The following is a 12184-nucleotide window of genomic DNA, read 5'->3' as shown; positions in this document are numbered from 1 at the left end:
ACAGAATAGGCTGCTTGCTGAACTATGCGATGAAATGGGCGAAAAGAAAATATTTCTTTTTTTCCATATAGGTCAGATGGTTATCACAGGGGAAAGTGTTAACCGGTTATTGAAATAGCAAGATGAGTTAATATTTTTCCAGGATAAACGAATGCCATTCTCAATTCTGTTACAGAATAACAAGTATATGCTCCTGTTAACTTACATAACTAACAGCAAACTTAACCCAACATATGTATTTTTGAATTTAAAACGACTTGGATGTGAATTTACAAGTGCATGATCAAAATATTTTATTAATCACAGACAAAGTTCATGCTTTCATCAAGAAGCTTGATATCTGGTTTATTTGCCTTCAAAGCAAACATTTTGATATTTTTTCACTCACTTCCAATTATACTGACAAAAGTTTGGATGAATAAGACACACATTCACCACAGTTTGGTTAGCATGAATATGTACTTGTGCGAGCAAAAAATTCAGTCTGCAGAGTATTTACCAAAAGATAAAAATCACTTCTCAAAGAGATGGGTATTGAATTCATTTACTGCTAAGTTACCAGTTGAGATTCATAACCAGCCCATTAAAATATCTACTGATAAAACATTGCAACTACAATTCAGATGTTGTGAAGATTTAGATACATTTTAGCTTACTTGTCGAAGTGAATATGGAAATTTAGTCAAAGAAGCACTGAAAATATTAATCTCTTCCACCACATCTTACCTCTGCAAAAAGGATTTTTCATCTATGGTTGCACTAAAAACTAACTATAGGAATGACTTTTATAACTTGAAAACAATTTGCTTTTGTGTGTTTCTAACATTGATCAATGTATGGGGAAACTTTATAATAAATGATTTTTTTTCCCATAAAATGATTTCATTATTGTTTTTTTTTTCTGAATTTTTACGGGCATCGAGTGCTAAGGTCATTAGCCCTCGTCACATTCTTTAAAAGAAATTATTATCTCCATCAGGATCGTCATATGTAAGGGTGTAAAGGGCCCTTACATTTTATTTAAAAACACAAACTTCACAATAAACATTAAGACATAAAAGACAAGGACAATCACAAACACTTATGGGGTGTAAAGGGCCCCGATATTAAAATTTGAGATAAGGTTCTCAAAAGACCATGAAATTAAAATTTCAACTTATCAATACCATTTCTTTCTTTATATATATAAAAAACTACCCCTTAGAGATTCTTTTATCACAACTTTAAACTTTCATTTTATAGACTTTTAAGAAGTCCACTGGCGTGTAAAAATGCAACTATATTTTCTTCATTTCCATTATCCAGATCAGCACTAATATTATTTCTAAGACGGAACCTCTTTCTGAGGTCCTCATATATGGTACACTCTTCTATTAGATGCTTGATTGTCAGTGTTTTATTACAAACACCGCACATTGGTCTCACTTCGCCGGTTAACATATATAAATTTGTTAATCGCGTGTGACCGATTCTAAGTCTGGTCACCGCTACTTGTTCACGGCGAGTCAACTTAAAGTCGCTTTTCCATTTACAAGAAGTTTTTACTGAGTTTAATTTTGTATTTAAACTCCTCCATTCAGCATTCCACTTGTTTTTTACTATGTTTGTTAGACGGTTTTTAACATCTGCCACTCTTACAGGAAATGCATCCAAATCATCGCAGACTGTTGCCTTTCTGGCAGCTTCGTCTGCGATTTCATTACCTGTAATACCAGCATGCCCCGGAGTCCATACAAATACGCATCGCTGTCCTCGTTGTTTTAGAACGTATAAAATGGACAGGATGTTTGCAATTAGGACATCCTTAATGTTCTTGTTCCGAATTGCGACAAATGCACTTAAACAATCGGAACATATTAACACTCTCTCTTCGCAATAGTGTTCAGTGTAGCGAAGAGCTTGCATAATTGCAGTGAGTTCTGCCGTGTAGACACTGGCCACATCTGGCAGTTTCCAAAAGTGGGCTTCTCTATTTACATGTATTGAGCATCCAACACCATGTTCGGTTTTAGAACCGTCAGTATAAATTCTAATATGATCTTCGTAACTACTGACGGTTGCCAAAAATTCCTGTTGGATGATCACTGCTGGTTTCTTTTTTATTTCTCCTTGAGAGAGATCCAAACTTGTATTTACCGCTGCCAAGAGCCATGGCGGTATTTCTCTAGTAGAAATTGCCAATGTATCTGGAATGGCAATTTCGTATTTACTTCTTAATTCGTGGTACCTAATTCCGGCTGGTCTGGAATAGGTAGCACGACGTTCGTATAATGCAGCCATAGGATGGTTATTGAAAAGTTTATTATTTATATGGGCAGGATAAGCCCATATATTTTCTGCGTATCTTAGTAAAAGGATCTCTCTTCTATAATGTAGTGGCATTATTCCGACTTCAGACATCAGACTAGCCGCCGGACTTGTACAGAAAACGCCAGTTGCATATCTTATTCCGTTATTATGAACTACGTCTAACTTTTTTAAATGCGACTTTCTAGCGGATGAATATACGATACATCCATAGTCTAGTTTAGATTGAACCAATGCTTTATACAATCTCAATAATGTCTCTTTGTCTGATCCCCAATTTAAGTTCGATAGACATTTTATAATGTTTTGGTAGGGCTCTTTTGCATCTATCACTCAAGTCCTGTATATGTAATCCCCATGTAAGGGATTTATCCAATACTAGTCCTAAATATGTTACATTTTCTTTATATTGTATTGGATTATCATCAATTGTCAACGCAGGACTTTGATGAGGAATTCTCTTCCTACAAAAGTGTACACAGCACTTTTTTCTGGTGAGAATTGGAATCCGTTATTCCTTCCAACTTCATTTAGAGCACTGATCGCTCGTTGCAATTTGTACCTCACCATAGCAGTCTTGTTGCTGGCATACATAATTGCCAGATCATCAACATAGACGCTTTTGCTGATTTCTACTGGAATGGCTAAATGGCTAATATCAATTTATTAATGGCAATGGTAAACAAGGTACTGCTCAACGGCGAACCCTGCGGTATGCCATTTTCCAAGATTCTTTCACATGAATATTCATTGTTGACGCGTACTTGGAAGGTACAGTCATTCATATAGTTGCTGAGCAGTATAGGCAGATTGCCACAAATGCCCCATTCATGTATCTGGAGCATTATACCATGACGCCAGGTCATATCAAAAGCCTTCTGAAGATCAAAGAAGACTCCGACACAATGTTTCCTTTTAATGAAGCTGTTATATATAACGTCCTCTAAGCTGATCATTTGATCAGTGGTAGAATGGTATTGTTTACATGTAAAGTAGAAGGCTATTGCGATCTCCCTTTCATATCACCGTGACTCCCAGAGATTGAGAAATGCTAATCTAGAGGATTGAAAAAACATATTACTTGATAATAACAAACTTTTATCTCCATTACATCATCACACTATATTCTGAAAATAAATTATTAAAATACTTAATTAATTTTTTAAATACTTATAAAATATTTATCAAAAATAAATTATCGTGATATGATCAAATTACTAGTACATAATATATGTTGGGGAACAAATGAATCCCACTAAATTCAATTGTATAGAATTTTATTTAACAATATCTTATCACTGAATATTAACCACTATTAATCACTGCTTATTAACTAAACTGAATTTTTAACAACGAACATAATTAAATATAACTGAATTGTATAAATTAAAATCTGTAATTGTTCTGGTTGAATCTACTGATTATGTATCATGTTAACTGTATGAGCTCTGCATCTGAATTGAACTGCCAGCTCTCCGTGTTATTTCAGCAACCGCCCGTAGAGCAGCACTCAACAACACAACAATATATTAGATCTAAACTTAAGCATAATGTGAATTACAGTAGGGTAAAGAAACATTTTTCAATTACTGATGTTCCATATAAATATCAGATCAATCTCAGTCATATCTCTTTAGAATGATAAGTTACAGAGTAAAAATGTAAATTTATATTACAGTTATTATTCATTCGGTTAATCAGTTTATTTCCATTTATATTTCATAAATAAAATAAATTTCCAATAAATTTCATAAATAAAAATATTTTCATAAATAAATGCATTATATATGTTCCACACAATTAAAAATAAAAATGCAGAATGATTTATAAAAAAACAAAACCCTTCATGAATTAAGTAAATTTAGTATAAACAATTTCAATCTTTATTTTAGCAATAAATAATAAAACCTAGCATGCATATTACTAAAATGAAATGTATTAAGCTGAGAGAGCTAAGAAGTTTTCTACTATTTTACATTATGATAATGAATCACAATTGAAAGAATCATAAATCACATCAAAAATTTACCAACAAATTTAGAAATTTAACAACCAGCAGAGTACCTTCACTCAAAGAAGTGAAAGTTCTACTTCTAACATAAACGTGAAATAGATCCTCTACTACCTAATGTAAAATAGTATAGAATGTTGATGTAAATAAATCTTTTTTTTTCTTTTGTTCCTGTTTAGCCTCCAGGAATCACTGTCAGGTATTACTTCAGATGATGAATGAGGATGATACGTGTGAGTGTGAATGTGTGGTTAATTGAAACCCAACCACCAAAGAACACCGGAATCCATGATCTAGTGTTCAAATTTGTTTAAAACTAGCCTTTACTAGGATTTGAACATTGGAACTCTCGACTTCAAAGTCAGCTGATTTGCGAAGACACATTCACCACTACACCAAACCGTGGGTCTATATAAATCAATCTGTTCACTGTGGAGTGCACATTCCACAAGTTTAATGCACCTAATCAAGGACCTGTAATGCTACATATACAGTTTAAAGGTATAAAACCACGTACAGTAAAACCTTTCTATGCAACCTCTCAATATAATGCTAAAAATTTCAGATGCAATCACATCATAATGCATAAGGCCCTTAATAAAGCAGAATTGGAAAGCTTATTTTACTTTTTATTAGATATTTTCTTTTATAAAGTGGAAATAAAAGAAAATATTTTACTTTACAATTACAGGAGTTAAATGAAGGAAAAATATGTAACATCAATAATAGATAATTCTTTCCCAGCCTTGCAGGCGTGATGTTTTAATACATTATATGTTTTCTAGTACACAGAATTCTAAAATGAATTGTACAAAATAGGCTATTTCCACTCTTAAATATGATTCTGAATTTAATTTTAAATTAAATTTACATTGGCAAAAGTTAACATACTTGCCATATTTTTGAAAAGATGTTCAAAATAAGCACAGATGTACACTTTTGTGCTCAAGTGATATTGCAAGTCATCTGATACAATACGTTGCTGTCAATGACAACAATTTCTTGTTGAATGTTCACATTCAGTTCATCAATACTGTGGCAATTTGATTCATAAACTCTATCTTTCAAATAGCCCCAAGGAAAAAAATTGCAACTAGACAAATTTGGGGAACACAGAAGTCACCAGCTGGTGACCTCCACCAACAAATTTATCTAGCAGAGAGTTCTGCTGATAGTTCATTCTTCTGTAAATGAAAAAATGAACACATGCTACTGAACTCTTTGATGTGTGACACATTGCTCTGTCTTGCTGGAAGAAGCTCTACTCTTTTTCCTATCTGTTAGCTGAGCATACAATTCTTCACAACTGTACAATGCACTTCTGTACTGATAAGGCTGGTCAAATGATATTGGCTCCAATATACAATTACCAGAAACAGCACATTACACACCAATTTTCTCAATGTTAAGTGAATGCTCAAACATCTTATGAGGATTTTCAGTCACCCAGTACCTAATGTTGTGTAAATTAACATGCCTCGTGAAACCAGCATTGCCTGATGTGAAATACAGCATCGGGTCTATCTGTCTATTAACAATGTTTTTGAAAAGCCAGTTGTAACAAGTTTCAGTTTGTCCATTCTCTTAATTTGTTTGGAGAACTGTTACACATATGGTTTAAAATTTAAATCATGAAGAACTTATGGTAAGATATGTATTTTACACACTTGTTTTAATAAATCATACAAATTTTTTTTCAGACTGGCAGAAATTCTTCTTTGAATATTGGCTCCGACTTCTGGACTACTAACAAAAGGCTGCCTATTTTGTTTTGTTTTGAAAACGACATTGTTGTACTATTTTTTAACCAAATCATGTGTACTACTTCTTGCTTTCGTTATTAGCAATTGAAAATTTTTCAGTGAATATTTGACATGTTTCTTGAAAGGATCCAGAACACACATAAGCTTCCACAACAGCAACCCTTTCCTCAATCGAATAAGGCTATTTAGAAAAACACAATTGCAAAGAATAAAACGATACTCCACTACAACATGAAAAATTTACCAACTCACAATAATAGACGAAAGTAGTAACATATACAATCAGTAATGGTGGTATTAAGAGCATTAAAGGTGATCCTCAAATAACTGCAGTTCAAGCTGGCTCAGATCGGTTTTAAGTTGCTCACACACTGTATTAGTTGTTTCAAAGGTTTAAATGTTTTTTAAATAGTATTTTCATTTGAATTTTATTTATTTTAAGTAAAATTTTATATCAAGTATAAAACACTAATTACGAGTAAAATATAATATAGAATTACATACAGCACACCAAATTTTATATCACTTTAAAATATCACTGTTTTAAAACACAAACATGTAACAATTAAAATAAAAATGTAGTAAATATAAATGTGAAAATAAATCAAAGCTGGAAAAATGGTAAAAAAATTATTCAAATTTTTAAGAATTGAATACTTAAAAAGTAAAGCAAAATATAACATCAATTTTGCAGCAAAGCCAATGACATTAGTAGAATAGAAAAGCAAAATATTCTCACTGGTCAAAGATACAATATAAAGAAAAGTATACTTATGAAAAAGCTGGGTCATTTTTCAGGTAATTGTAGTCAAAATTCTTGGCTGAAAGTATAAATCAGATAATTTAATAAGTGCTTTCAACAAACAAATTGATAAAACTTCGGTGACATATATTTACAGTCCCATCTATACAAAAGAGTCCCCATTAAAAGTAATAACCATCAAATTTTTTTAATGCAGAAAATGTTTCTTGCATTTCAATGGTTTCCTCTTTTTTAAGGTTTTACATTATATAAAAAAAACGGTAATTTTAAAAAACTGAAAAGAAGTTTTTCAAGTTAAAAAAATTTACTACAGTCACCAGTAATGATAAATTTCAAGATTACAATCTTCATAAAAATAAACAGAAAATTAACTTAATAATTACATACCTCCTTTCACATGAGTTAGAATATTGTTCCATTCTAGCATTTCACGATACAATTTAGTATTTTGTGAGTGTACCTGGAATGTACTCTGTAACACATTCTCAATTTCATTTCCTGAATATAATGGTGGTAATAAAATCTGTTCTGAATATCTTTCGACAAACTTTGGCCAAATTATTGAGGAAATATCACCTCTTTTCTTATTTAAAATCAGCATAACAAAATTATTATTAAATTTTGTAGTTATACTATTAACTTTTTCTTCAGATATTCCAAATCCTAATATATGTTGTAAAGAAATATCATCTAATTCCTCTTTTTCTTTTGTTGTAATGCACAAATGACCAACACCTCTAGGCGAGTACAATATCTGTTTTCCAGATAATCTATCAATAGTATAACCAAGTACATTGATACTTCCAACCAACACTTCTATTTCAAGCACACCGATTAGATATAATGAAAATGGATGCATTAATGACAGTAAAACATGGTTTTTATTGAACTGATAAAAATCAATACCACTATTTTTATTATTAAGTAATTGTTCACGTTCCTTATTATAAGTATCATTGTGTTCATTAATACAGTTATCTTCATTACTGGCTTCATCACAATTATATGAAAAACCTGTTAATTCATTTTTATTAATACTTAATTTTGACACAGAAGGCTGCAATAAATCGGAAGATGAACATGGAAGATTTATTCCATTTTCCATATTTTTGTTTGAAGAAAATTTTTGTTGCGATTCATTTTTAGTTTTGCCACATACTTTATGTTTATGCTTCTTCTTACGGTTTACTTCATTCTGACAATTAGTCACATTTGCCATATCATAACTATTATGAAAATGTTCACTTGTTTCTACAATAATATTAACATTTTTAGAATTATCACTTTCTAATACATTACTCTTAACATTTTCTAAATTGGATTGTTTCAACTTTTTGAGTGCTTGTGTATCATCATTAAATAATTTTCTTTTTTTAAAGATTTCTTTTCTTTCAATTTAAATTTATCAGCTTTCCTTAAAACATTTAAAATTTGATGTTGTAAACTAAACAATTTTTTAGTCTGTAATTTAATTTTTGAATTTTTGGATTTTGTAATAAAATGTTTCACAGTTTTAGTATGTTTTAAACATTTTTTACCTTTCCCATCATTAATATTATTTCTTATTTTCATTCTGCATAAGGTTATTTTCCTGCAACAAATTAAATAACATTAATATTTTAAGAAATATATTGTTAAAATACTCAAGCTCATGTGGCACAACATCGGTAATATTTTTTCAGACTATACATATAAAATCAACCATATACATATGCTTCCATGAACACACACAAAAAATTTGTACTATCAAATAAATCCATTAAAAATAGAACTTAATACCAAAGAAAACGTTGATTGTTAAATTCATTACATAGAATAGAATATTCAGAAAAAGTATTTTGAGGTGTTAAACAGAAACCAATTAACAGATGCTAAACAGAAAAATAATATATACTCATAATAATACACTAAACCCGGCCTACTGATAGAATCACTCATTTCTAGTGTCTTGCAATACAAATTTATTTCAACGCACTAAAAAACAAACGTGTAAAGATGGGAAAATTCAGACAATATATACTATCATATATACTCATGGCAACACAGTCAATGGCAAACCAAACAATCCTCACAGACATCTCACACAACTCCCTCAATTGACAGTTTACTGCAGAAAGCCAATGAAAAAATAATAACTCAGTAGAAATAATAAGACCTAAGTGTTACACCTTCCAGTACAACTGAAACTCTTATAGACTTTATGACATATCACCAAACACATCTATTAATATCAAACACATGCTGTTGCATTGTCTTAATCATATTGAAAATCAACCAATAATTCAACAAAAATCTAAACAAAATTAAAATCTAATACATGTTAATGAATACTACATACCTACGCTAATACAAAATTAAAAGCATACCAAATTATATTTGTATATTATCTAACCCATACAGAACTGTTGAAAATTTCTGAAACTTTCAAAATCAAAAACTACACACATTTAAACACAATGCTTTAGCATGAAAAATTAAACTGCAGTGACTATCAAACATTATATGAGCAAACTAAACTCAAATTCAACCACAGATTCAAAGAAAATAAGCAAGTAAAACACATAAAAACAGAATTAACTATTTGTCCTAAAGAAAAGGGATATAAAAACAATAATATTAATCAAAATATGCATATCTTATAAACAAACTTAACATGGTCAAACAATACCAAAATTTCTCTAATTTGACAAACAACATATTAAAATCAATCAACAGAAACAAAAATAATAACACATTGTAAGTTTCCTATTTCACAATGGAAAAAATCAACAACAATGATACTACACAACTGTTTAAAATCTGCACAACAGCTTCAAAACCATCTTCTGGAGACACATTTTATATATTTAGAAACTTAACTAATTTTTATCAGGTTATCATTTCCTGAAAAACACCAGCAGTAAAAAAATTATAGTTTCAACCTATGATAAAATTTGATATATTATATTAAATAATTAACTTTGTATACTACAGTAAATAGGGTTCAGATGAAAGCATGCACTTTTGTAGCTTTAAAACCACTCTAAAGAAATCTATATTAATACACATATTCTTTCTTCTAGCCTAGACTTTTGTACAACTGCATTCTAGTTTCTGGCATGGAATTGCATTTGTAGCCTTTCAACAATTATGAATGAATAGCTAAATTTACCTGACCAAACTTTCTTTTTCTTTTTCCTGTTTAGCCTCCGGTAACTACCGTTTAGATAATTCTTCAGAGGATGAATGAGGATGATATGTATGAGTGTGAATGAAGTGTAGTCTTGTACATTCTCAGTTCGACCGTTCCTGAGATGTGTGGTTAATTGAAACCCAACCACCAAAGGACACCGGTATCCACGATCTAGTATTCAAATCCATGTAAAAATAACTGGCTTTACTAGGACTTGAACGCTGTAACTCTCGACTTCCATACCTGACCAAACTAAATCCATTCTACTTTACATTAAATGGCGAAAAAAAAAGGTTCTACGTTTGCTCTGTACAAAACACATGAAACTATAATTTTAACACTAGGACACATGCAGTATCTCATTACTTTTAGTTTAAAATTAACATAAAGAGGAAATAAATTTGCAGTGTGTATGCGAAAGTAAAAGTCAAAAATTCCATTACTTAAATTTAAACATAGTAACTTTTAAGGTTAGAAGAGGTATAATGCAATGTTTACAACGTATAGTTAAAACAATGACCAAAATAAAAAAATGCAAACTTGTATCACACGAACTGTTACCTTAGAATAATGAGACCTCAGTAGTATTGAAAATACCTACAACACCAGAAACACAGCACTCTTTCGTAAACATAGCAACGTGCTAATACAGATATCCTTGCCACAAAACTCTACGTCGTTAGTCTTTACCCTTTGTAACATGCAATCCTTCGTATCACAAATAGACAACTTCCAAACAAAATTCCCAATCTGGAAATTTTAAATTTTTTCAATAAATTTACCGTTACGTATTAAAATTATATAATTTTATTTATTTTAATATATTTTTTTTTTTTTATTGTTTTGAATCAAATCGACTTAAATTTTCATAAAAGGAAAAAAATGTTTAATTGTAATCAGCATTATTATACTACATCCTACATTTATTTATTTTATATAAGCCTTGTTTTTCTCTAGTTTTTTCTTCTTACACATCCTTAATGACCAAATTAAATAAACTTGGACCTTGATGCAGCCTACAAATTTTTGCCTTTTCAAGATTATTAAGCAATCTCTCTCAACTTTTCGTCTTAAGACCTTTTTATTTCATACTTTATTAAGTTATTTAGTTTAAAACATAGTTCTGTAATATTACATTTCAAAGACTTATAATATTTCTTCACAGAAATAACTTTAAAATTTTTAAACCAATTAGATACTAGTGCATTTTTTTGCATGAAACTTCTTATTTTTGCCCTGCTGGTTTTAACACCTCATTCATCCTTTGTAGTTTTACCACCTAAACTACAAAATTCCCTCATTTTTGACACATATTCTACTACCTTAAAATTTAATTCTTCTCATTTTCTTTGTTTTTAGTCTTATTTATTTTCAAATTAAATTTCTTTCACCAGCAAAACATATATTACATTTAATACTTCTTTATATTCAAGTGATAAGCAATGGGACATTTTCATAAATCTAAACCATCGATGTATATAAATGGATTGCGTGGACAAATTAGATGCTAATCTCACTGCTTTTTATATTTTCTGCTTTACTTTGTCTTCTACTCTTATTACTTGTTTTGATTATGGCACAGATTATTTTCGTTAAGTTTAGTGTTGCAAATTTTACACACAGCATGCTAGTTATGAACTCAACATATACCAATACAAAAATTTATTAGCACATTAAATATAAAAACAATATTAAATCTATTAAAACAAGGATGAAATGTACAATTTATTCAAATGCTACATAGATTTCCAGACTTTAAGATACGTAACACCAATACCAATGCATTAGCACTAAGAATAAGACTGCATCATTGCCTTAAACAAAAAATCAGTTACTTCAAGGAAAAATACCACTTACAAAGCAAGCAGTAATTTCTATTAATCTTTTTATAAAAATAGTCTTCCACAAAGCAATTTTGAAGACGTATGGAACATTTAAATATTTATAAGTATGCATTTTTTTGAAAAACCTGTATTTTATGTGAACTTCAAAATTGAATTTATTCAATTATATTTCTCTTTTTAATCTTCTATGAATATGATGTACAAAGAATGTGATTATAATATCATACATCTGTCAATGCCTTTGTACATTATACATAGTGTAACATATGCAAAAATGTTAAATAAATGAATGACAAAGTTTTCAATATCTAGAAACTGTATAAA

The 12184-nt window shown here is 30.2% G+C and overlaps 2 protein-coding genes across 4 annotated transcripts in view; both read right to left on the bottom strand.

The window, feature by feature from the left end:
• LOC142321337 (uncharacterized) overlaps positions 1 to 8078 on the bottom strand; it is a 37683-nt gene extending 29605 nt beyond the window's left edge. For both annotated transcript variants that reach the window (XM_075359332.1, XM_075359334.1), the window contains exon 1: positions 7232 to 8078. In XM_075359332.1, coding sequence (XP_075215447.1) covers positions 7232 to 8063 — 832 coding nt within the window. In that variant the 5' untranslated portion in view covers positions 8064 to 8078. The remainder of the gene's footprint in view (positions 1 to 7231) is intronic.
• A 98-nt stretch (positions 8079 to 8176) lies between these two features.
• Positions 8177 to 12184, bottom strand: part of LOC142321336 (uncharacterized) — a 38505-nt gene continuing 34497 nt past the window's right edge. Inside the window, exons 1-2 of one of the 2 annotated variants that reach the window (XR_012755599.1) lie at positions 10578 to 10692; positions 8177 to 8435 (exon numbers count right to left, since the gene is read on the bottom strand). The gene's annotated coding sequence lies outside the window, so the exon portion shown is untranslated. Of the gene's footprint in view, positions 8436 to 10577; positions 10693 to 12184 lie in introns of those variants that run through there. The other variant, XM_075359331.1, reaches the window with a different exon arrangement.

Source organism: Lycorma delicatula, chromosome 3 (assembly GCF_047948215.1).
Source record: "Lycorma delicatula isolate Av1 chromosome 3, ASM4794821v1, whole genome shotgun sequence".
NCBI lineage: Eukaryota > Metazoa > Arthropoda > Insecta > Hemiptera > Fulgoridae > Lycorma > Lycorma delicatula.
This window is presented reverse-complemented; position numbering and strand designations above follow the sequence as displayed.